Source organism: Pseudomyrmex gracilis, unplaced genomic scaffold (assembly GCF_002006095.1).
Source record: "Pseudomyrmex gracilis isolate BER0280 unplaced genomic scaffold, ASM200609v1 scaffold_96, whole genome shotgun sequence".
In the NCBI taxonomy this organism is placed as follows: Eukaryota; Metazoa; Arthropoda; class Insecta; order Hymenoptera; family Formicidae; genus Pseudomyrmex; species Pseudomyrmex gracilis.
The window spans coordinates 473,587-500,818 of NW_018020680.1; the positions used below are offsets into that span (position 1 = coordinate 473,587).

Genomic DNA, 27,232 nt, shown 5'->3' on the forward strand with positions numbered 1-27,232 from the left:
ATTTTATATTATATAATTTACACATTATTTATACATTATAATATAAACGTAATTTATAACTATACACATACATTCTCTCTTTCTTTAAATTATACTATGAGACACATTTAAATTTTACACGATGAATTTGAAACGATTTAGAAAAGCAACAAAATTATTGGTTATTTTTTCTAGCCGCGTGTTCTGCATTCATGTAGTGAAAAATTAAAAAAAAAATTGAGACGACGATTACTATTGGTTGTGATTTTGTTTCTATTCGAGATCTCGATTTTTAAAATTACGAATCGATTTCTAGAATTAGAAGTTTTGTATTTACTGATAGGAAAATGGTGGTGGATACACGTGCGATCCTACCACGACGCATGTTGAACCTGAACAGCAAAGCACAGAGCATAGTTGCAAGATCGAGCCGGCCAGCACCGAGTGCATCGAGATGGTGGGGGTACGCATACAAGCGAAAACAGCCGTCCGTGTGTGTTCGGCTGTTCGGCTCGTGGAAGAGTGCAGACTGCAGACATATTATGTTCTGTCTCATTTCCAGGCCGACCACAAGACAAAGCACGTAACTCTGCAGCAAAGTGTGAAAAGCAATAGAAAGATTCAGGGTCGGTTGTTCCATCTTCTGATAAATCTCAGCTTATTCGACAGGTTATTATCTATAGGACAGGTACCTACCTAACGCATCTCCCATTGTTTTCTAATTCTACATATTTATCTGTTAGATATGACTTACACGGTACCGAGAGTGCCCTGTAATTTTATCTTTTGGCTTCTGGTCGTTTAGATAAACAAATTTTCCCGACGCGTGAAACAACGCAAATTAAAGAGTTTTCAAATCATTAAATAGATTACCTGATACTTTATCTGAAAGCGAAACAATCGGCCCTCAAAATAAAAATTCTACACGCATTGTGTTGGAAAAAAATCTATTAAATTAAAAATCTAACTCTAACAGTTCAAAATCAACCATAATTGAAAACAACGATTACGCGCCGAAGATCCGACGTTGAAAAATTGTAACTCTAATGAAGTACATGTAGCGAACGATGAAGAACAAAAACAGAGAGAAGACTGAGGCTGCGTTCGGGGAGCACGCTATCAGCGCTATTGCGTCATTCAATCTTTGTTTTACATCTAATGAGCAATAAAGTGGCCAGGGCCACTAAGAGAATGTGTAATAGCTTTTCCGCCCTGTAAGCCAGCGCAATGTCGGATGGTGCACATTGTCAACTACGTAGACCATGTCCACGAACGACTTGTCGGTGCGTACGCTACGTCCAAACGTGGACGTGGTTCTATTCCGTGCTATGTGCACGATTGGAGACTCGATTCGTGTCGCTTTTCCGTCGGTAACCTCGAGTTGTCGTGCCGATTGTCATCGTCGTAACAATAAGTCATTTTGTCGGGCTGTTTTCGGAGTGATAAAACCTTCGATGGGGTGTACAAAGCAATTTGTTACAAATAAACAAAATCAATGAGCAAAAACATATGTGAATCATTATGAATCCTATCTTGGGGTGAAACACGCCTATGTCAAGTCGAAGGCCGCATGAAGGTCGTGTCGATTAATATGAGAAGTGGAGTCGATGTAACTTTGTTTAGTTGCCGTATATGATACACGGTCGTTTGACCTTGTTCATCGAACCGAAAGCAAGTAAGCATGTCGAGGTCGAAATTGCCGTTGCTCGTGGTGTTCAAATTTGAATTCGCCTCTCTCAGTCGGGAAACTAAACATTTCGCGGTCGAATTCTACCTGCATGTTACAGCCGTGAATTTTGAAAAGAGACCGGTCCGAAAAAATTCGACGGTGCGGATTCGAACTCGGAAGGATCCCCCGCTCGCAGCCCTCGCACTCAGGGAGTCGATTGTGTATTCACGCAATGTAGTAAAAATTACAAAAGTGAGCAAATTTACTAGTTGTTGACCAATAAGATATCATAGATATTTTAGTAAATTCGTTCACTTTTGTAATTTTCACTACACCGCGTGATACAGAATCGATCTCCGGGCCGCGAGACCATCGGGCCGATAGTCATATTTATATTATTTTAAAATTCAGTGACTGAAAACGGCCAGGATCATAAGAGAGAATGTGTAATATAGCTTTTTCGCTCATTGAATGTGTTATATATGTGTTATGTATGTGCAACGCAATCCTCGTTTTTACTTTTCGCGCTTCGCCTGATTCACATACGATGCGTTGCACATATAGAGCGCATTCATTGGAATATACAATGTTATTGTTGCAATCGTGATTTATGAGGTTTTCAAGAACCTTGATGAAATTATGGAATTATTAAGTTTATTAATGCTTCCATATGCGAATGAGATATCATCTCTTTTTTTTGACAGATCAAATAGTTTTTTTTTACATATGGTACCAGTTATTATAAAATGCATGAAATGCTTTAATTCGAGAGACAAAAAAAAAACACGTTGTCAGCTAATTTGACAAATCGCATTGTCAAATAGATTGCAACAGATAGAACGTAGATGAACATAGATTGCGCGTCAAAATTGAAAACATCGGAGTTTTCATTTTTGCTGCCGATCGTTGTTATAATCTAATATGAAAATATATATTGCATAGTTTATAAAAGATACAAAAAGCCGTTATTAATTATTATAAAACAGTAAACTAATACGTTATAAACTTATCACAGCACAAAGTTTTACACACAATTACTATTTAAGAGACATATCCCACACAGATATCCATCTATCCAGACATCCATTAGACATCTATTAGATGTCGCATGGAGCTGTCGACGTCTAACAGATGTCTAATGGAGTTTTTGTTCTGTGTGGGTATATATAATGTTTATATATCCTGTAACGCGATTTATGGATTGTTGTTACGACATAGTTTACAATTTCACTTCATATACAAAATTGGCAGTATGAATTCACACACAAAAGAAAGTTATATACTTTGCACTTCTAAAAATATAAACACAAATAGTCTTTTTGAGTGCTTCGAAAAGGCATTATGCAGCTTGTAAGAAAAGAATAGTAGAAAATTACGATTAGTGCAATTATAGCAGAAGCGCCAAAGAGACACATGCGTCTATCTTTGTCTCTTTTTTGTCATCTATTCTTGTTTTGATTCGGTTCCAAGAGAGGGCGCCACTTACTGGACAGCGTAGCGGCTGAGTGGCAACTAAATCAGATTTTTGCCGGCGTTCAGCATTCTCTTAAGGGCCGTCTACAATGAAGGTAGTAAGGCTGTAAGAGTAGAGTAAGGTTCTTGGAGTTATTTTATTTTTGTACTATACAAATAATTGAAAGACGCGTGTTAAAAAGCGCGAAATAATTACTTGTATAGACAAAAGTAAAAAATAACTCCAAGAAGACTTACTTTACTCTTACACCCTTACTACCTTCATTGTAGACGACCCTTTAAGCGGTACTCACAAGAAAGCAGCGAGCAGGTTTCCGCTTGCTGTTGTGCGCATTCCTTCCACTGCTGCAGCATATTTGTGTCAATGCCCAATTTCTTCACCTCCGATAAGTTCTCGATAACTTTATTTAAAAGATAAAATATATTTTGTTTGAAAAAAATGAAAACTTTTAAAACATCTTTTTTTTTTCATTTTATTGTATAAATTTGGACTTCCCGGATCCCTTATTGTATTTGCAGAGAAGTGCACCATATACCATATAAAATATTTCTTCTGGAACCGCACGATATGGCGCACTCTTCTGTACTTTAATCGTAGAAAAGGATTTGTCTTCTTTCTTCTTCTTTGCTTCTATGGCGCACGCCCCTGCACGTGAGGAGCAAAAGCCAGTCTGAAACAGGATTTGTCGATCCATACAGCCCAAACCAAAATTAGTGCGCGCAAAAATTTCCGTTTTATCGATAAAACAGTTTTACTTTAGGATCTCCTTAAAACGGTTACATCATGCTGTAACGGAAGGGATGCGCACAAAACAGCGAGTAAATACCTACTGCTGTTGTGCGCATCCCCTCTACCGCTGTAACATGCTGCGTCTCAAAACTGTGAACACTGACTGTGAACTGTGGAAGCGTGTTGAGAAGATACGTTGAGTCACGGTAAGGTAAGTAATAGAAGAGAATCCTGCGTCTTGTGTGTGCGTCTTGTCTAAAAAAAACCCTTTATTCCATTAAATTAATTTTTATAACTATAATTTTACAGATTAAGTAACATCTAGTGCAATTATTTACGTCTAAAAGTACTAAAAAAGACACGATGTCGGAGGATTCTAAATCTACTGAAACTAATTCTGAAGATCCCAAATCGAACACGACTATATCCGATAATACATCGGAAGATCCCAAATCGAACACGACTATATCCGATAATACATCGGAAGATTCCAAATCCGTTGATATTAATTCCGAGGATGAGAAATCTGGCGATGATGATTGCGAAAACACGAAGAAAATTGCTGAAAATGATACTGTGTCGGAGAATACGACTTCTGATACAAGTGAAATTATAGCCAAATTCGTGGAAAAAGAAAAAATGACAATAATAGAGCTGATTAAGAATATGGCAATAGGAAAAAATGAAACGGAAGACACTGATTCCAGTTCGAGTAAAGCTGAAGTCACTGAAGAAGAGAAAAGTAAAAACTTACAGCAGAGTGGAAACTGTACGTACATATACTTTACTGCGTCGTGCTAAAAATATAAAGTATAACACTTCGTGTTTTTGCTAAATACGTGTGCAATTATGAATGTTAATCTTTCTTTGTTTCTTTCGTACATCTTTTTTTTTCTCTGCTTTTCTTTCTACAGTTGCGGCATGTAAAGTTTACTATTGAGTAAACTTTTGTTGTGAAAAAATATCGTTTTCTCTCTCTTTCTCCCTCTTCCACTCTTCCCCCTCTCTACCTCTATCTTCTTCCATCTTCCATCTATTATCTCTTTTTCCCTTCTTCCTCTCTTTCTCATTGTGTCTTACATATGCCCTTGCACATATGTGTGACAATATTTATACACAGATACATATATATAAATTTAAAAGTTTTATGTGTACATATATATGTATATATTTTCTCTTACATAATCTTTGCATTTAAATTGTAAATTAATATAGTAAATTTTGTTTTGTAATAATCACATTTAACAGATTTATTTAAAATCTTATAAGATCTGAATTTTATTAATATTTTATATATCCTTTGTTTTTTTATGAGATTTGCAATATTTATGATTTATGCATTATATCACAAAACAATATCATGTAGAGGTGAAAAAATATAGAGGAGGATGAGTAAAAAAAATTATGTTAAAATATAGCGTATAAAAATGGCACATACACATGTACAATAATACACATGCACACATGTATATGTATATATATATGTACAATGATACATATATATAATGATATGTTACAGTGGAAGAACAGTATCCTGCTGCATTCTTAAAAAATGGTATAATACAAGGATTTTCATATCAATTAAAGATATTGACGTGGACAGCATGGAGTCTATTTAAAAACAATAATAAGAATTGGAAATTAGGTGCGGAAATGTATGGCGCTCGTGGATTTCACGATTTAGTTGTGAAATACGAGACAAAGACTGATACGAAAGAAGAAGAAAACATTTCCAAATATCGTTTTGTGCAAATCAAGTACACATCTTCGAAATATCCTATCGAGAAACGTCACTTCTCATCCACAGAGAAGTTTGATAAACAATACAGTCTGATCTATTTGTTTATAGCTTATCTGGATATGCTCCGATCATTCAAAAATGACGAAATCATGGATCTGACAGTTTTCACAAATAAAAGTATTAGTGTACTTTCATTTTTAGTTCCAATTGATGAAAAAGATTCGATCTTCAACTTTGAAAAAGGTCAGCGGTATCGTATTAATGTAAAGGCAATCGACCCTAATTCAAGGATAATGACAGGTTTAAAAAAGATCAAAAATGATAACGTGGTTATAGAGAATTTTCTGAACAAATTAGTTTTTGCGGTGAATCAACCTACTGAGTCTGAGATGGATGAACTAATTACCAATGATATAAAGACGGAAGTTGGTTTTATGCCAGAGATATTTTACACTTATTTATTCAAGAATATATTCGACTGGTTTCTCGTGTATAATGCGCGCAACAAGACCTCACCATATTACACTAGAAACCGTATCATGAACTGTTTTACATCTGTCCATCTTACACTGAAAAACGTAGTACAAGGTGAATCTAAGGATAACATATTAAAGTGTTTGTTTTCTTAAATCTAAAAAAACTTTCCAAACTATATCTTTTACTCGTGTCCTTATTTGATAAAGCAAGTTTAATTTTTTAATAGATAACTACTGTAGGAACGGTATTTGTAAGTCATTTTAATCTTTACGTTTTTATACAACGACATGTATATTCAGTATACATACATTACATTTTATAATCAAGTAAAACTATAGCTGAGACTATAGTTGAAATTAAAAAAGATTAGACACTACATATATTTTATATGTATATATATATATATATATATAGAAAAAAGTGTTGTACGTTTATTTACCTAATAAGTATATATTTACTATTATTTTGTAACCATATGTTTACTTACAATTTAATCACCAAAGTTTTGAGTTATTCAACGTCAATTAGTACATAAAAGATACAGACGTATTGGTTTAAAAGTTACTTACGCGAGAAGATTTGATTGAAAGAATCTATTTACTGAGGACACGATTTTATTCATTGGACCTAAGATGTTGTAAGACATGACTTATAACAAATGGATCAAAGAAAATTTTATGTTTATTACTATTACACTTATGATCGTGAAGCTAAAGATCCATGTAGTTTTGTTTGTAAACAAAAAAAAACCGGAAAGCAAATAAAGGAATAGAAAATTTTCTTTGTATATTGTATATTTATTTTTAAATTCTTGATTTAAAGTAGAGAATACAACTTATATATCCACGTGCGCTACAATGATTATCTTAATTTTCACAATTAGAAGAAAGATTTTTATTCGTAAGACTTCAAGTAGATTCTCGCTCGCTGTGACAAGTACAGCTTTTCCTTTTATTTCGTCTACCAGTAATATGTACGTAAAACGTTACGTTACGTTACGTTACGTTAACACGTCGTCGTGTGGTACATCTATCGCGGGATACTTGTAAACTTTTGATCGTCTCAGAAACTCTTTTGTAAGAAATCCAAATGTGTTGTGTAAAATGCCCCGTGAGAGAAGACTTTTTTTTATTCACGCAAAAAGTCTGAAATCTTTGGTAAAGGAATCGGGAGATTTACAGATATCCCGCGACAAAGATATCGCCAAAGATACACACAGTATACGTTATATATATATACACGATAAAGAGAACAACGTTGCTAGAGAAATTAATCCCGAGCTATTTGTTTTGACTAAAAATTATTTATAGCCACACAATACAATCACGCTTTATATCTCTCCGCAATAAAATCAAATAAATATCGTCGAATATCTACGAATATATACATATATATATATATATGTATATGGAGAGAAGAAAAAGGAGAGATTGAGAAGAGAGAAGCAGAGACGGAACGCGAGTAAGAGATACAAACGGACAACAAAGAATAGAGTAGGAGAAAGTCGAAGGAGTAGGAAATATAAATCGTTTCCCTTTGGCCTAAGTAAGTTCCGTTGTCTATTATACTTGTTTTTTTTTCTCGTTCTCTGCTCTATAACACCTACTTACACAATCATCATCAACTAAATCATTTGGTATAATTGCATTCGCCAAGAATATAATTATAAACTATCTATATATTTATATATACACACTAAAATATTCTTAACGCGACCAGACATCACGACTGTAATCTGTAGAAATTAGCTCTTATATGTATTGCTCCGCATATTTTCACATTTTCTTAAAATTATTTTACGTCTCGTGTGAAAATTGCATGTCGTCTCTTGCTCTATGCCTTTTTTCAAAAACAAAAAACAAAAAAAGAAATACTAGAAAAAACAGATTTGAACAGGCACTTGGAATCGCATTCGTGTTCCTTATAAGTAAGCGAGTTCTTTTTTTTTTTTTTGTTTTTTTATCATCTTCATCTTTGACCGCAGAAAAACATAGCTATTTCCGCAGAACATTCCGATTTGGATCACAGATCCGACTTGTTCGTTAACAAACATACTTATGCTTTTCACAACGCTTACGCACGCACATGTGTGTTTTTTTTAACATATATAATATGTCTTTTACTATATATATATACACACACACATATATATATGTATATATGTATATATATATAATCAACTATATAATCGCACCTTAAGTTACATTTCTCACTTTTGTAGAAATACGCATATACCTAAATAATAAATAAGATCGTAGTGCATATATGGCTAACTCAATTCTTTAGAATCAATTCTTTGGATTTAAATGCAGTATCGTCTTCGTATGAGACAGACACGGGAGAGTGCTACTAGGTCAAAATAAATCATCGCTCCGTCGAATATTCACACACGAAATGTAGTCGTCTTATGAAAAATCAATTATCTATTTTCTCTCAGATACATAATATCTAAGACACATTTTAAATAGTATGTCTTCTTCTTTTTTTTTTTTTTTTTTAAATATCTTTTTATATGTCTTTTACTCTGTTTATAATATATGTAAGGTGTGCTTCTCTAATACTGCGTGAACAAAATACACACACGTTATCTATATAGACCTCTAATGCACGTTATATAATAACATTGCTGTTAAAAACATTATTATTATTTTTTTCTTTTTCAACGAGCATTTAACGTGCCCGCGATTTGTCGTTACGATAACTACTCACGATAACTAATCACGAGCGGATACAAAGAAGAGCACAACCACATCGAATCTTAAATATATTCAAAACACATGATTTATATACACAAACGGATCCGTCTGGCGACGCGATTCTTATATAAAAGAAAAAAAAACGAGACTCAAGACGTTTATGGAGAAAAAAACTGAAGTGTCACAAGCGTAAACATTTTTGTAAAAATAAAACTTCTATTGATTCATACAAATGGTTACATGTCGATAAAACGAGGAAAATGCAGCGTGTGATTAGAAGTTTCACAATTCGCTGATGAGTGATTAAAAAATTTCGCTTTTGGCGCGACACAAATATAGAACAAGATATGAAATACGTAGCTCGGAGATGGTTTTCTTGAAATAAACAGCAAAAATAAAACATTTCATAGCTCTGTATGAATAAATAAAGCGTATGTACAATGTGAAAAATAGGTGAGAAGAATTGAATCAGAAGGAATTCGTTTTTCTGCAACGCTAAATAATTTAATCTTCGAAATCGCGAAGACACGCAGATTTCTTAAAATTTCGATTCTCCTTTTCCATTCTTCTATAAATTCTCATGTGAAAGTAACCTTATATTAGATGCAAAATGTAATTTTTATTAAAAAATACAAAGGAATATACGCACGCACCTTTCCTGTGCAAACCATTTTTATAAACATGAATTCGCGAAGAATCAAAATAACTTTTTGTAAATATTATTTTTTTTTTTAATTTTTTTTTACTTCAAAGTGCTTTAATAAATATTATACAATATTTCGTATAAAAAAATTTGATTTAAATATTTTTGATATGTAGCGATTTATTACATATATAGTGTAATAATATATATATACATATATATATAGTACAGTACTATATATATAATACTGTATACATAGTACTATATCGAAATCACTGTATATATATATATTTACTAAATATATGTGATATGTATTTTTTAATTTTAATATTTTTGTATGTATATTTCTAATGAGTACGTATACACAATTAATATATAATACAATTAATAACAAATTAAGAGAGAAAGTCAAAATAATGTGAATTCCTCTATCAATCCATCGTTTCACCTACTTTTCGCAGTAGACCTAGTTGATTAATGTGACTTTTGTTATTTTTCTTGTCGTATGTAAATTACAAAAACTTTACACGGACATTTTTATTTGCTAGCAGCACGTGATCACATTTCGACAATTACTCTCATGTATCGCGGAGAGTATATTATTAAAAAAAAAAAAAAGTCCAAATAAGATGTAGTACAGTGTTTCATGTGAACACGTGCGCGATAAATCGTTAAGGAATATAAGGCACGATCGTGAACCTTAGGCGGAAGTTACAAGAATCCGACGATCAGTTTAAAAGTATTTTTTTTTTTTTTTTTTTGGTTTTTTTTTTAATTTTCTTTTTACTCACACACAAAGTAGGAGAAACTGGTGTGCGATCAAATAACGACAATTATTTACGACTTTTCTTCGGGAATGATTAATTACCATATGGTGGAGTCTCTAGTTTTGCATTTTTCTCCCGTGAATCTCTAGCAGCATTCCATACTCTAGATCTGTCTAGCAGCATTCCACGCTCTAGATTCTTTAATTATCTTTTATTTTGTTTCGTTAATGTTTGTTTAAGTTAATCTCGTATATTTGATCGCGCATCTCCGTTTCCGCTCGCGCGACCGATTATGTATCACTCGCTGTGATTGACACCGAGTAACTTGGCCGCATCGTCCGCCGAGCCAAGAAGTACCTTGTCGAGCAGACCTTTCTCGCGTATTCCCAGCAAGTTGGAGATCAGATCATTATCTCCGCTCTCACTGGGCGCCTCCGCAGGTGGTGGTGTGGACGACAAAGGGGCGGGAGCAGCACCTTGCGATCCATCGTTCGCCATTCTCCCGGTGAGAGTGGCCATGTTATCGTAATGATTATATCGCATCAATGCGCAGGGCGCCGCGTCCGCTGTCGCAACCGCCGCGACGGTCGGTAAGGAGATTCTGTCTTGAGTGCGGGGTCTGCTGGTGTTGGTGGAAATCGGCGACGGTGTAATCGTTGGCGGTTGTGCGGGTGAATTTTCCTCATCGCCGCTGTTGCCTATGTACATGGAGGAATCCATTGACTCGTGCTTCTTGCGGTGGCGCAGCATACTGTGCTTCAACGTGAACTTTCTGCTGCAAATGTCGCATTCGAAAGGTCTCTCGCCGGTGTGGGTCCGCATGTGGCGTCGAAGATCTTCCGCTGACCAAAATCGTCTCATGCAGAAAGCGCACACTACCTGCGGGAATGAAAAGAACACATTGCTATTTAGTTGCTATTTTGTAGATGTCTTTGTGCGAGATGTTGTTCGCGTCTATATTCATCGGTATGAAAACAAAAGAGAGATTATATTGCAATTTAAACTAAGAAAAAATGATACAAAATTGTTTTTGAATTTTGTTTGATTTTTGAAGTCAGTCAGTTAGTTTAAACCGAGTTTAATTAAAAAAAAGTCTTTGAGATAGTTTCTTTTGTTATTGTATTTTTATTACCTTTCTGTTGCTATAGTCCGGAAAACGTCCTTTTTTTTCTTCGCCATCGCTGTGATGCTGCTGCGCGGTGATCATCTGGTCCTCACCGGCGTCTATGTTCATAGACGCCATTTCGAGGGCTCCTTTGGCCTTCAACATCTCGTAAGATCGTCGGTGATGTATTTTGATATGCTCCAAACAGTCTTGTCGTTCTGCGAAGCCGCTGTCGCATAAGTAACACTTGAAAGGCACGTCACCAGGTCCCGGAGACGATCTTGGCGATTTGCGCGATCTGCCGGTTTCAGTCAGCGTATTGAGAGACGTGTTGATATTCGATTTTACGTTTACGGTAGCAGATAACGAATTGTCGGACTGGCTCGACGAAGGACTCTCGTAATCGCTCTGATCGTTTTGCGCGGCACACTGCGGCGGACTGTTTTGCTGATCGCTGGACTCCGACCTGGACACAGTCTTGCGATGTTTGGTCGATCGGTGCTTCTTCAGATTGCCCAACGTGGAGAACGTCGAGCTCGGACACTGATTGCATTTGAACGGTCTCTCGGGCACGTTCCTCATAGAAAATGCGTTGTTAGTGGTGGCGGCGACACTACTGCTGGCGACCACCTGGATGTCCGGCGAGGAGGAATTTCTAGCTTGGCGCGTTTTATTCGCCTTCGCTCGGTGCTTTCTCAACAAATGGCGATCGCAGTTGGACTTGGTCGTGAAATGATGCGAGCAGTGTTTGCACTGATACGGCTTCTGGCCGGTATGAGTGAGAATGTGGCGTCTCAGTGACGAGGACCAGGGGAACGGACGCTCGCAGAAGGGACATATCACGCGATTCGGTGCCAACGAGTAAGCGGACTTCTTCTTCTTTTTCTTCTTGTTCGACGAGGTGTTATTAGAGTTCGAGTTCATAGAATCGGACTTTTCGCTACCGGAGTTGTTGCCGCTAGTCGAAGCCACCGGTCCTTCCTCGTCGCTCAAGTACTGCGGTTTAAATTGTTGATATTGCTGAGACGCGTTGTCAAGAAGCTTCGAAACGCTCGCGAGATCGGGTGCTCCGTCTTCGAGCTTGACTTGTTCTCTTCCAGTAGATTCCTTCGTGTTTTCCTCTTCGGTAATACGTGGTTTCTTTTCGACAGGTTCGGATTCTTCCGAATTGACTTTGTCAACGTCATTTTGAGTAGTCTGTTCAGTACGAGACTCTTTTAAGCTCTCCTCGACAAGCTCGGTGTCTTTTTCTGTCTTCACCACGACGTCTTTGGTATCATCGCTACTTTCCAACTGATCTCTCAGCAAGCTCGTGCCGGATTCGTGCTGAGTTTGCGATTCCTGAACATCCCTGTCACCCGTTTCCTCCTCGTCTATCACCATCTCGTCCTCCGAATCGTTATCGTCTATCTTAGCTTTCAATTGTTGCGCCAGAATTGCGTATTTTACTTGATTCGAGATAGGATGCGAGTTATAATCCGATGTAACCATCGGCGGTTCGAGTTTGAGAATGTTCGGTTGAGCTTGCGATGCCGACGAATTCGAATTTTGCGTCATGAGACTTGCGGGCGGTCTACCTCTGGTCGAATGTCCTCCGCGAGGTCTTTGACTCCAAAACTGGGGATGCTGCTGTTTAATATGACGCTCCATATTGCTCCTCAGTGTGAATCTAGCCGAGCAATGGTCGCAGCTGAACGGTCTTTCTGTACGGTATCTGCGTTGTTTCTGCTTAGGAATTAACACTCCATTCTTCAGTACCATCTTGACGGGATCATTTGACGATATAACGTCCGGTTTTTCGATTACACGATTTGGCGCGGTCTGATTGGTCATCAGATTTGGATAACACTGTTCGCTCGGTGCCTGCGAAGTGGTGACGTCTCTTGTTTGCGGATAAGCGTAACTGGTGCTAGGAATTGCTGTATCTACCGGAAGAGTACCACCGCCCGTTAACTGCAAGCCTCTCACCAATTCCTTCTGTAGTCTATTTTTCGCAGCCAAGTCTTGATTGAACATATGAGAGTTCAAAAAGTACGAAGGTATCATGCTTGCGCCGGTCAACGTGCCGAGGTTGCGATAAATCGTATTGGCGTAGAAAGTTTCGAGCGACGTTGGAGAAGTCTCGCGAGCTCTGTTCAGAAGAGCTTGAGTAAGGAGCAACGCCGGATTCGTAGCGTATAGATCCGACTGATTGTTTTTAAATCGTTTCTCTTCGTGGCCGTCGATATCCTCATTGTCTCTCTTCCGTTTTCTGCTCAAATCTAACACATCCATCGACAGATCCAACGGCCCGTCCTCTCCCGAGTTCAATCCAATAGGTTTCGTCAAGTTCATCGGACTAGCTTGAATTCTTTGGTGTGTATCTATTTTATTGGTATCACTGACTAGAGACACGCTGCCATCCGATGATCTCGACTCGATGTCCTCCTTCATCTCGACTTCAACTTTCGAATAATTAGGCTTCGCGATCAGATCGTGAGATACGTTCGCTTCTTGCGCGTTTCTCTTCACGAGATTGAGAGCCTGCGTCTTAGTCGGTCTGGTGAACATCTCCGGCTTCTCATAGCGAGTCATCAGCATCTCAGCGCGAACATTCGACGGTCCCGGATTGCAATCTAACGGTATGGGCGGATAATGAATTTGCTGTTGCTGAGGAGGAGGTTCTTCGCGCTCGTTCGGATAAACGAGACTCTTTCGCATGTCCTCTCTGACAACTCGGGGCGAGCTTCTCTCGACGTTGTCGTTCGTCGAGTCTTCACTCGGATGATATATCAACACGTTCTTGACCTCCTCCTTGCTGATCATTCCGTGACGATTCTTCACATGCCTCTCGCAGTTTGCTTTGGTGGTAAATGCGTAATTGCAGATGGAGCATTCGAACGGTCGGTCGCCATTGTGCGATCTCAGATGCTTCATCAAGGCTCCTTTATCGGTGCTGGTGTAAGGGCACATGTTGCACGGATACGGCATTCCCGGCTCCACGTTCATATGCGCACGATTGTGTCCCTTCAACGCCCGCAAATTGGGAAACACAGTTGTGCACAATCTGCAGGGAAACTCGCCCTTCAATTTCATCTTCCGAAATTCTGCGGTGAACGCGTCTTGCGCCTCTTCTTCGTTGTACTCGGACGAGCAGGTGCCAGAGGAACCTGACGAACTGACGGTCGGATGGAACCTGATGGTGTTCTCGGGCGTGCTGGCGTCCGAACGAGGAAAAGTTTGCAGACAGTTCAAGCTGACGGACAGAATGCTTGGAATGTCTGCAAGATCTTTAATATCCCTCGGTTCCTTGATTTCTTTCGGATCTCTGGACTCTTTCAACTCCTTCGCCTCGTGCGTCGAGGCTTTATTCTGCAGATCCAGCACGGCGAAGAACATTTCTTGTTTCGTTTTGGGATCATCCTGAACCGACGGCGCGTCTAGATCTGTCTCAAAATTATTATTGGTGCTATTGTCGTTATTGTTGTTGTTGTCGTTTCTTTTGTTCTTGTACGGACCTCTGCATTCCTTCTCGTGCGCCAGCTGGGCTTGTTTGCATGGAAACGCGTGCAAACACTTCATGCATTGAAACCTGTTGACTTCGCCGGAAGCCGGTCGGTGCAGCTCCCGCTCGCACACCGCCCGGGCGATCGTCGGAAACTTGTCGGACGAGAAGTCGATGAACGTCAGATCTTTGAAGCCGTCCACGGTGTTGCGCAGATTCCGGCTGTTGTTGCCGTCGGTGTGCTTCTTGAAATGTTTCATGGTACGATGGAGATTCAACACGCGATAATTCTTGAAGGACAGATTGCAGGTCTCGCACTTGGGCATGAGTTCCGGATGCACGCGGTCCATGTGAGACTCCAATATCGCGCTTGTCATGAAGTTTTGCCCGCAGGTAGAGCAGCTGAATGTCTTCTGCTCCTCTTCCGGCCGGCACCTCATCATCATCCGAGAGTTCATGAGAATCTTGTGACTCCTCTGCTCCTCCGTGTCGCTGCTATCGTCCGAACATTTCCGTTTGCTCGCACGATCGCTGGGCGACGGTTCGTCGTGTCGATCGTCGATCAGATCCGGCGAGTTACGCCTGGCGATCTCGTTATTGTTGTACTCGTCCTGGTTCGTTATCGCCGGCCTCTCCGAACTGCTGCTACCCTCGGAATCTGTGCAACTGTTCGACGACACCAGACGATGGGCGTTTCTCGCGTGTCGATTCATGTTGCCGTTCGTTGTATACGTCGTCGTGTTGTTGCAGTGCTTGGACTTGAACGACCGCTCGTTCGAGTGTACCAGCACGTGACGGTCCAGCGAACTCGCCGAGCTGAGCACCTTGTTACAAACGTTGCAGCTGTAGTCGAGCTCCTCGCCGCTGCAGTCCGTGCTACGCGGTGAGTTGTGGCCGCGCAAGTGATTGGTCAACTCATGGGAGCTGGAGAATACCGACGGGCAATTCGGGCACGGATGCGTGATGTTCTCCGACAGCTCAACCTGTTGGTTTGTTTTTTGTAGAAAACAATAGCAATTAAATTTAATTTGTTAATTTGCAATTTATTGCTTTATCAGAGCTGGTTGTATTAGAGTCTATGTAAAAAGCTATATTTTGTTTTTGCATACTAATATTAACAAAGACTTACGCTTGATGATGGCGAAGCGGCATCGATTTGTGCTTCGTTTTCTTGCTTCTGATCAGATTCATTCTCAGATTCAGTCACTGAAACATAAATATAAAAATTTATGAAATACTTTGCAAAAGTTCGATAAAACTGATTACTATAGATATATTGTTACCGATTATAAACATTACTGGAAGAAAACTCGAGCTTTTGTACTTTTTTTTTTATTATTACTGCGTTACAAATCGGCTGAAAGAACTGAATTTTACGTTATAACTATACTTCTCGCTAAATTGTTTCTCAAACAGGAACTTTATTACGAAGACCGGAAAAACCCGCAAGCGCGATTTAGTCTGGACCACAAATCTGACGAAACAGGAAAACCGAGACAGTTCGGATATAACGAGCACGCGTGCAGTAGAGATTAAGAGAAATGAGAATGATAAATTTTATAAAGTGGAATATAGATCGAGAAATTAAACAGTTGACGCATTTTAAAAAGAAAATAAAAAAAAAATACAACATAAAATACAATTACTTCTAAATTTATTGTGGATTTATTGCGGTCGGTGTAATTAATTATTGTGGTTTTAGCCATTAAGTATATTTATAAGTAAGTATATTTTAAGTATATTTATAAGTAAGTATATTTTAAGAGTATATTTTAGCCATTAAGTATATTTATTTGGTTTTTCTAAAAGTAAGTACTTATTTACGCACAACTAATGTTTACGTAAATTAAATACTCAAAGAAAACATTTACAGACCTATAATCACTCTTTGGACAGAAAAATGTTCGAGAAAAACTAGCCCGTACTACTTAAAAATTATTAGTTTAAATTTAATTTAATTACTAGTTTAAATTTATTAGTTTAAAATTATTGCATAGTCATCTGTCAAATGACTGGATAGAAAAGTCTGTTTAGATAAAGTATAAGCTGAAAAAAAACTCGTGACAATGTATACAAAATAAGGTCAAGGCGAGCTAAAGTACAGGATGTTAGTGCGTAAAAAAACTTTTTCCTCATTAAAACAAAACTCTTGATTCGGACATTTTTATTCCAAGGTGGGATCTTCATCGATGAAAATCAAAATAACTATAGCAAAACATCGACGTTAGCGCACTACCAAGAGTATACACGTATAATTATTAAAAATTGAAGGTAGGAGATTTTACAATAATTAATCAAGTCGAATAAAATCACTGAGACACTCATTATCGGTTGAACAAAAAATTGTTAACGAAAACAGACAGAAGTTATTCTCTCGACGCGATTTAACACAGTGTACACTGACGCGTGTCAAGCTTTTTGTATTAGTGTATTATATCGTGTGGCTGAGAGAACATGCGAACTCTCTTTCTCTCTCTTTATTCGATTTTCGTCTCAACTTTTGAAACGCTTATATTCAACTTGCTAAAAAAAAACCACTGTGAATTCCAAGCTCCGATTGTAGGAACTTTTGCGTCTCAAAGTTTATCTCAAAAAATCGGTCTTAAGCGGTGATGCGTCGTTAGTTACGGGACATCCTGTGCACATACCACATTTGACATATCCTGTACGTATAACGCACAGTGATATATATATACGTAAGCTGTGGAATATCATTGACCATCTATGTGATGCGCGAGTTGGCTTTTAAAACCGCGGATAAACAGGAGAGAGCCACCGGATCCGCCGGTGTTGCGTCTCTAGAAGCCTCACATTAGAGGTAAGGAACTGTGTCACAGCGGCAGCACAGGACACAAATCTGACTAAGTATTCCGGAAGCTGATATCCGAACCGCAAATGTTGCCGAGACAATAACATTTATCAACGTCCTCGCTCGACGTTTCTAACCGCACTCGACGGTCTATTCTGTTTATCACACTTTTAGAGAATTTATGGCGCGGGCATCCTTTGAGAAATCGGCGATTCAAAAGCTGTCTCGACCTCACGAGATGTGAAGCGAGATAAACTTGAGCTGTGAGTTGCGCGCGCGAACTGGTTGAAAGTGAGTTGATATTTTAATTACTTTGTGTATGTGTGTGTGTTATTAATTGAGAAAATATGTATATATACTAAGTTAAGTTGTATTTTAGAGACAATGACCCGACAGTAAAACTCACAACGTAAGAATATTTTACCGATTATTTTGAGATTAACAAATTAAAAAATTATAAATTTATATCTTCTACTTTTACAATTTTCGTCACGTTTGCAAACGCAAAATAAAAACAGAATATAAATAATTGCGATATCAATAAAATATTCTTTAATATTGACACAATTTCTTTGTCAATAAAAAAAAAAGTAATATCTGCTTCAATTCTTTTGCAAGCTATAATGCTAGAAGCAGAAGTGCAATCGTTTTTTCTGATAATAAGATACAAAAATTTAATGCATTGTAACACACATAAAAGAGAAGAGATGCGTGTGTAATCATGTAATTGCGGTAAGATAAATCAAGCGAATGCTAAGGATGTCCTGCTACACAAACCACAATAAATAGAAAAAGCAGATCTCAGAGATATAAAAAAACGAATCTTTCGGCAAAATATACACCCGCATATATACGTGTGTGCGTAATTTCTCTTATCTATATCCTTCAAAATATTGATTTAAATCTATAAGAAAATCGCGTAAAGAACCGTTTGACATTATGTTGTTTAGTATCTTTTGAAATTTTCCAAATTACCATAAATGCAAGTATATTGCGTGAACTTTTCGTCTCTAGAATAGCAAAGTTGAAATCTTTGAAAGGAAAATGCACAAGTGTACTCCAAAATAAAAAGAACATATTGATTGTAATATTAATTGCTACATCGATAGTTTAGTCACTTTCATTTGTGTTATTGAACTTTTTTAGCACACGTACGAATGTGTTTTTACATATTCTCCCGAACAATAACGCGTGTAATCAAAAGCTCGTTTTTATTCAAATTAATTGACTATGTTTAACATACGAGCGTGCGTACAAGAACTTGTGCAAAGATAGGCGAATAATATACGTCGAGTAAGTGTAATAACTAACACAATTAATAAGCTGAAGGACGTAACGTAGTTTTACATTCTTTTTCTTTCCGGAAATCTCCGTATTCTCGCCGATATTTATGCGCATCTTTTGATAACGCACATATTGTGCGTAATAAAAAAAAAAAAAAAAAAAAAATATAATTTCAGTCGCGTGCGACAGAATTTTAAATCAAACCGACACCAAGTGTAAATTTTATTTAAAGTACAAACACGTTTCTTGGTTTTTTTCTTAATACGCGCGTAATTGTGGTGTACATTTATAAGTTTNTTTAAAAAAAAAAAAAAAAAAAAAAAAAATACCATAATTTATATCTTTCATGAGAAAACACTTTGCGTATTAATTTCCTGATGAATATATATGTATATCGTATTACATGGGTTGCCCGCCGATTATAAACGACTACAGCGGTTGTCGTTTTGTTCCGAGCGAACCTGTTTGACAACCGCCCATATAGACGTTATATACCTGTCGGCAGGTGAACTTTATTCATGCGCGTAAATCATGTGCACGCGCTCGTTTCTGAAGAACAAGTGTCGAGAAACGAGTCTGATCAACATCGTCTGCGGTTCGACGCGCGCTCGATAGTTAAACGCTACGTTGATTAACGATATAAACTACGTTGCGGGGCGCTGTTTGTTTTTTTCTTTTTTTTAATTATTTTGAACCAAACAACGCAAACCGAATTCCGTTATCGTCAAAAAAAGTGTACGATTGTTATTTTTTTAATACATATTTAAAAAAAAAGAAAACTAACTCTACTGAAAAGTTCGTCAAACATCTCGCGAAGATAAAGATCGCGTGTTATCGAGCACGGAGATAAAAATTTTATAACGATACATACGCAAAAGAACTAGATGAGTGAAAAATCGCATCAGCATATGCTCACATCAACATGACGAGAAACACGCGCGACAAAGAAAAATAGAAATCGGTTTTCGTGGTTGATGGAACATCATAACGATTGGTCTTCCGTCTCACCCACGATCGTTAGAAATGGAAAGCATCATAAAGAGATTTCCAATTGCGACGATCAGAAATTTGTGCTGCATTTCACCTGAGGTGGATCTACCTGCACCGCGAAAAAGACTGAAAATTGAAAATGCACTTGCAGCAGCAAGAGAACAACGCATATATATATATATAAACTCTTCCTCTTTCTAAAACGATTTTTGTGTGTATCGGCTATTGCACTTACACACAAAAAATTGACCGAATAGTATAATTTCTGATTGTACTTGCAAGAAGTATATTGTCTTGCACTGAAATTGTATTAGAAAAATTGTGTAATGATTAGAATTCGAATATAAAAAATATTTTTAAAATAGATATTTTTCTTATCATTACATATTTCGATTATTAAATTTAGATTCGCAGATAAAAGAGATAATAAATACAAAGAGCGAATATTTAACTTTTGTCGAAGGATCGCCGTGAAGAAAGGCGGGTTCGTGCAACGATGAAAGAGCACTTTAGAGGGAGCCGAGCGAGAAGGTTGAAATTCTGAAGGCTCCAGAACGCCACGCCTATATCTGCATTGCACCCTCGCGCCGGAGACTTCGCCGGGGAGCGTTGAGGGAAAAAGGGAGCAGTGTCATGTCCGCGCCGAGGGCGTACATGCGCATTTCCGTTTGATGCCTCCGCTCGATTCCTCCTACGAATCGTAGGATGCTGCGCTGAAGCAGCCGTGGTGGGGAGTCAGCCGCCAGCGACTCGGAGTCGTGCTAGGCCGCCATTGGCCGCCTCTCATCTTCTCGGAGTCTTTTTATCTCCTTCCTTCCCCGCCTGCCGCCCTCGCCCCACTTCCCTCACTACCGTAGCCTAACGCGCGTTCCCCTCCACTTGCCTTTCGCCTAGCCGCTTTTATCTCGCTCGCTCTTTTCCCCTAACTCCCTTTTTCTTCCTTTCCTTCACCTCGCCCTCTCGCTCGTACCCTCCGCTTTTTCCCTCAGTGCCCCAAGAAATTCCTATCTCGCTCCAAGACGTTCTAGGTTTTATCTCTTCGCGTCTTTTTTTCACGATGCTAATTCCTCCATTCTTCTCTTTTCTCGACATCCTGCGCGCGATCATCACGCTACGCGTTTTTTCTGCTCCTCTTTCTTTCTGTCCTTCCGCGAGCTTACGGCTCTTGTGTCTTTTTGTACCTTTTTATTTTTTTTCCTCTCCCCTTCATTCGTTCTTTTCTCCTCTCTCATCTCTCACTCTACGCCTCGCTTTTGACGACGGCGTCTCTCTCTCCCTCTTTCTCTCTCGTTGTTATCCTCCCCTCTTTTTGTCCAGTTCTCCCTCATCATCCCCGCTTCCTCCACGCTCAGAACATACACCCACGCACCACGCAAGAGGAACAAAGATGGCGGTCGGCTGGTTGAGAATCTCTTTCTGACAATCTTGGGTTTACCGATCCGTAACCCGGCAACCCTCCAGGCATACCTGCGCGGATGACTCATGACTTTTCTCTGTCTCTCTTTCTCTTTCTCTTTTTCTCCCCTTTTTTCTAGTTCTATCTAATTCCCCTTTATAGAATTTCCACCGATTGTGAAACTCTTGAAGGACAAAGGCACGTCGTTTCTTCAAAAGAGGATATATTTCTTCTTACGTTTGCTCGTTGAAGTTTTCGAAATTCTTTTACAGTGTTTGACTGTAAAAGAATTTCGAAAACTTCAACGAGCAAACGATCGCATTTGTCTGACTTTCTGCTCAAGTTGTTCAAAATTTAATTTTTTTTTTTTTGGTTTCCATTAGAAAGTGAATTACAGTTGCACGAAAAAAACGAAAAATATGTGTGTGTGTGTGTGTGTGTGCGCGCGCGCGCGCGTGTGTGATAAAAAATTAATAAATAAATAAATTTTATCTTTCTTCCAACCTTGTCATATTTCGAATATCACGAGATAAAGTTCGAGAAACATTCCATCGAGGAAATATTTCGTGTAATTGAGAAATCAAGTCAACAAGTAACTCTTCGTTTTCGCGATCGGTCGTACATTTTCTGAAGGAGAATTCAGCGACTCTCGGTGAGGATCGCAGCGATGTGTCATGCGACAGAAGTGGAATAAGATTCCACTCCGAAAAAAAAAAATTTATAAAATCACGCTTCATTAATTTACACGATCGACCGAGGGTAAATCTCGGAGGATGTCACCCTCCCCCCGAGAAGGATGTCATGCAATGTACCCTCTTTGTATACGTGGCCCAACCAAGTGTTTCCGCATGTACCTCGGCGCGGTTGTCATACCTACCTACCTACCTACCCACCTACCGTCGCGTATCTATAGATTAGTTCTATAACACCTATGCAAATCTTAAAGCGACCTTACGACGCCAGGTAAAGGCGGAAAAGCGATGATAGATGTGATTAGATCATCCATTTAATCCTTGCAAGCGCGAAAGAAAGAAATCGAGTTTATATTTTTCAGAGAAGAGAAGAGAATCTAACGAGTTTGAATAGAAACTAAAAAAAAATAAAAAAATAAAAAAATTAATACTGTTTCATGAAATTCGAAAACTTCTAACGTACAAAATCGAAGTTTCTCAGTGAGAAAAAACTGATAATTTCAAAAATATGTAGAAATAAGTCACAGCATCTCAAGATAAAGTTAAAGCGGTCTTGAACATAAATGACAGTCTTAATCTCTTAAAAATGAAGACTAAATCTTTTTCTAATTATCAGAAATTTTTTTTTTTCTCGTAATCGGATATCTGAGTTTCTCTTCATTATTGTGTCTCCACACAGATTATCTGAGTCACGAATCGATTCAAATAAATAAAATATACGACAAATGATCTTTCTCAGTCCGCATTTTCTATTAAAAAATAATAATAATAATAATAAGAATGGTGTTCAACAAATCATTTAGATTGAATATTTTATATTTGTTTAAGAGAAAATTTATCTTCTTTAACTGTATGTGATAATTTTTAACTCAACTATCGAAGAGATGTGTTAAAGCGCAAGTTTCCAAAAGAATTTAAATGACTTTATATAAGACTAATTATAAGCAAAGATGTGTGTGTACGTGTGTAAAAAAAATAATCTATATAGATATATTTTCGGAATTTCTTTCGAAGATTAATTACTGATTTATTTGAACTTTAGAGTATATACGTATATTTGCGTTACGTATTTGCATTACATGCAACTTTTTAATCGTAACGACGAGTTTTCCGGTGACAGTTGGTAAATGCGTGCACTTTCTTGTCGATATAAAAACATCGCTAATTAATCTATCTCGCCACCAAAAGGCGCCCCTTCGCTGGGGTGAAAAAGGGAGCGGTTGACTTTCCGCACCACGCCCTAATACAGACTTCGTGGTGCCGGTCGTAATCATTTTTCCGCTCCAACACAGGGAGAAAAAAAAAGTATTTCCGGATAATGTATCATTTGATGTATCTGCGCACATCACAAATAATAATCCACTACTAGTGCGTGTTTTGTTAACGGAAACTTGATATACGCACAAAAATATGACAAAGAAGAACACACATGTTGTGTAAATCCCGTCGTGTAAATAATTACAAACAATGTGCAAATATACAATGAACAAAAAGCACAATTCCAATACACAAAAGAGATGGAAAATTTTTAGATACCACATCTTTAGATGCGGCAATTTATATATATATACACTCTCTCGACGCAGATTCCAACAGATAAAGAATTAAAAATTTGGATGAATAATCGAATATTAATCATCTCTGAATATCGATTTTCTTATCTTTTACGGGGAGGAGAGAGAGAGTGTGTGTGATTGTTTAGCATTAAGTTTCCATTCATTTTGAAGATATAAATCTGAGATAAAAAAACTCTCTGCTTCGTGATATTATAATCTCTCTCGTATTTTCCAAATTTATATCGCGCACGTGAAAACGAACTAACATATTTTTGCAAAAATGCTGAATTTTAACAATTATTATTATTTCATCGATCATTTAATTTGTTATTGAGTACGTGTACTTCACCCATTCAAAAACTAATAATAATTGCTTTTTCTCTTATTTCACAGTACAATATTTTTACGAAAATGATTGCACACGAAGAAAACGCTTTTTTAACATCATCACAGGAAACGCTTTTGTAAATTGTACACTTTGGAACCAATATCAATTCTTCATAAGTGATCAGCATTCCGCATTACTTTGCATCTTATATTGTTTTAAATAAAACTTATTTGTCTCCTTTTTTCAAGTTAAACTTGTAGATTTTTTTGTAAATTTTTCTCAGAATCCAAACAAAACCACTATATATATTTCTTTAAATCATAAGAGCCGTTTCTCTACTTCAACGTAAATGTATTTTATGTCTTCAAAAAAAACCACTATTAATATTAATTAGAACACTTTCTATACCAATTCTGATGACATCAGAGAAGCAAAGATTACTTGGATTTTTTAATGAAAATATTTTGACAGCATATATAAAGATCTCCAAAAGATATGAGGAAGCGGAAAGAAGTTTTCTCAATTTTCCTTTTAACATTTAATTGAAAAACGTTGTCTGTGCAACGAGAAGATTCACCGCACTTTTGTTATTTGTAAACGCTTTTTTCGCACAATTATTGACAAGACGTAATATACAACTTTGAAATTTATTCCCGAAGATTTCAAACAAACAATTAAAAAAACATCGCGCGGTTGTCGGTACGTGGTTTTTTTTTTAACGAAATATCTTAACAACGGTAAATCATATTTTTCAAGAAAGAATTTTAAACGTTCACATACTTGTTGCATAATAATCGACAGAAATTCCACAACTGAAACTCGCACACGATTGTTGAATTGCGTCACCAATACAACTGATACAATCTCATTCGTTATCTCGGTGTGAGCTTTACACAGAATCTCGAGAACGCAGCTCACTCTCTCAGAGATTGACCATGAACGGAGCAGGTGAGTGTTGGCTGACACAATGTTTAAATATTATAGAAAATTTCACGTGACACACACACACACACACATGCACGCACGCACACACCACATACACACACACATACATACACACACACACAACCAACACGCTCACGTGTCCCCGGAATATGTCATTTCCTTTTCTTCGGAAGTGAAACAAAAAGTGGCCGAAAAATAAAAATGTTTTTAGCGCGTTTGTACAGCAGGTGGAACGTCGAATATTTTCCATCATCTTTCAACACGACGCGTGATTACACGCGTTTTGCAGAATCCTTCGCGAAAAAAGTTACGCGCGCGCACTCTGTTGTACAAATATATATACAATCATTCAAAAAAACATCCAAATACGAAGATCATGCGAGATCGCTTCTATATATTTGCGAAACATCTGTGTCTACGCGAGAGAGAGAGAAAGAGAGAGAGAGAGAGAGACCGAAACTGGCACAACAATTTGTTAAAAGACATACCTTTTTTCGAGTAATCCATGATGCTCGACCAGCCGCGGACGACTCGCGATTACTCCTCCGGAGAAAAGATTCGATATAGCATCCAAGCAACTGATTGCACTCAGGTCCACGCAATCGCGAGTACGGAAGCGTCGATTCGGCGGAAATGCACCGTCCGAATGATTCCAACAACAAGTGATCCCGCGAGAATCCCACAGTGTCTCGAGCAGAATCCGGCAGGATGTCAGCCGCACTACTGATGAATGGATCACTATCGATTCTTCGCACAGACAAGACACGACGATGATCGATTGTAAACTCAAAACGAAGATGTCCTCTCGTCACCTTATCTCGATTCCGTTCGTCACTAAGCTTCGACATTCAGCGGCGCACTAAAGCACAAGAGTCGCGCGGTTTACCTCTGCTCCCGCCGCAGTTACCTCGACGTCTGAGACCGCGATCCCGAAACGAGAGAAACCGATTTTCAGAAGACGGCGACTACGTAGGCGGCGAGATGGAGGGGGAGAATCGTGAGAGGGTGAGAGAGCGAGGGATGCGATGTGCTCGCTGCGGGGGAAGAGGCGGGACAGGGTACGAGAGCAAAAGACGAGCCGAGATCCATGAGAATGACTCAGGACGGGCCGACTCGCCGCGTAACAGTGCCTGACAATTTCTCTCAGCCTGCGCTGAAGCTCCATCATCCCTTCCCTCCGATTGGTCCGCTTGTCCCCTCGCCGCGCGCGCGCATCTACTCGTACACCTCGCTCACCTCTTCTGCTGGCTCTCCTTGCGGTCATCCCCACTTGCCAACAGAGATATCCCCTGCCCGCACCCTCGCAACCTGTCCCACCAAATGGCCATCTACGTGGATACATGGGCGTCTGCGGGAAGAAATTGTGTTCATCGTCGTCATATTTCTTTTCTTTTTTCTCTCGCCTTCTTCGAAATCTTCGAGCCGGAGAGTATTTGTCGATTTCTTTATACAAACTTCTGGATTTTGTAATGTAGTAACTGATACGTGAGAGAGAGAAAGAGAGAGAGAGACAGAGAGATACGTTATCTCTGTGTGTATCAAGTGTATTTAACTCTGTATGTGTTCTACTCTAATTAAAAGAGAAAATAAAATTTTAAAATATGCAAAACAAATATATAAGTGATGATTTATCTACATTATCTGATCTTGATCGCATAGTGAAAATTGTTTTATTTTTAAAACAAAAATAGATAAGATACGTGAACCCAATGCTAGATGATCGCGCGATGTATTCGAGTGTATTACATACATTTTTTCTGGCAACTAATCGAATTTAATACACGAATGCTAATTTTCTCATTACGAGTCCAAATTTCTCTCAATGCTTAAGTATATAAATGCTACTATTTCAATGACAATATTCCTTTGAAGATCTGGATTTTTTTATGCGTTGCGAAAAGTAACACCTCGGTCACAGAAGTCGGATCTTCGGCATTTCGTGCCAAGATTTATAACTAAATTACTTCGGCAATTACAGCACTTGAAGATTTACGTGACACGTATCACCTGTTTTGCATATGTTCGAGATATTTTGTACTCAAAAGAACTTGTTACAGAATTTACTTTAAAAAAATTTATATAAAAAAAGAATATTACATGCTCGAAAAAAAATTGGTTTTACGTACTGATGACTTATTTTGCCATTGAGAACTTATTTAATTATTGTACATTATTGTTCTTCATTTTTTCTCTTTCTCAAATATATACATATGGTTTTTTTTTCTTCTTTTTCTGCCAGACGTCTTCAATAAATCAAGACACGTTTGCACGCGCCCCCCGTTACGGACGCCTATGTCCACAAGTACGTTTTTCACCGGAGGAAACCTTCTCGCCCCTTTCTCCTCACTCGCTCTCGTCTCCTTTCCTGACTTCTCTTCTCCCACTTTGACACGCTTACTCTCTGTGATCCCCCTCTCTGCTTCTGTTCGCGCCGATGTATCTCACAACTACATGAACAAAACTCAGGC

General features: G+C 38.2%; 2 protein-coding genes across 2 annotated transcripts; one reads left to right on the forward strand and one right to left on the reverse strand.

Annotated features, from left to right (window-relative positions):
- Positions 1-3,907: 3,907 nt before the first annotated feature.
- LOC109855715 lies at positions 3,908-6,715 on the forward strand. The gene is made up of 3 exons (XM_020430241.1): positions 3,908-4,062; positions 4,161-4,620; positions 5,371-6,715. Exons 2-3 carry the CDS (start codon positions 4,215-4,217, stop codon positions 6,219-6,221), a joined length of 1,257 nt encoding a protein of 418 aa, XP_020285830.1. The 5' UTR covers positions 3,908-4,062; positions 4,161-4,214; the 3' UTR covers positions 6,222-6,715.
- A 3,435-nt stretch (positions 6,716-10,150) lies between these two features.
- On the reverse strand, positions 10,151-26,111 carry LOC109855703 (ras-responsive element-binding protein 1-like). The gene is made up of 4 exons (XM_020430222.1): positions 25,253-26,111; positions 15,894-15,970; positions 11,308-15,747; positions 10,151-11,054 (listed from the first exon to the last, which is right to left on the reverse strand). The coding sequence occupies exons 1-4, from the start codon at positions 25,269-25,271 to the stop codon at positions 10,473-10,475; spliced, it is 5,118 nt and encodes a 1,705-aa protein (XP_020285811.1). The 5' UTR covers positions 25,272-26,111; the 3' UTR covers positions 10,151-10,472.
- Positions 26,112-27,232: the final 1,121 nt, after the last annotated feature.

Excerpts from the sequence above, each read along its gene's own strand:
- LOC109855715 (XM_020430241.1), top strand. The coding sequence starts at position 4,215 with ATGTCGGAGGATTCTAAATCTACTGAAACTAATTCTGAAGATCCCAAA. Across the intron at positions 4,621-5,370 it reads CTTACAGCAGAGTGGAAACT|TGGAAGAACAGTATCCTGCT; the intron begins GTACGTACATAT and ends GATATGTTACAG.
- LOC109855703 (XM_020430222.1), bottom strand. Across the intron at positions 15,748-15,893 it reads CCGCTTCGCCATCATCAAGC|GTTGAGCTGTCGGAGAACAT; the intron begins GTAAGTCTTTGT and ends ACAAACCAACAG. Across the intron at positions 11,055-11,307 it reads CGGACTATAGCAACAGAAAG|GTAGTGTGCGCTTTCTGCAT; the intron begins GTAATAAAAATA and ends TCATTCCCGCAG.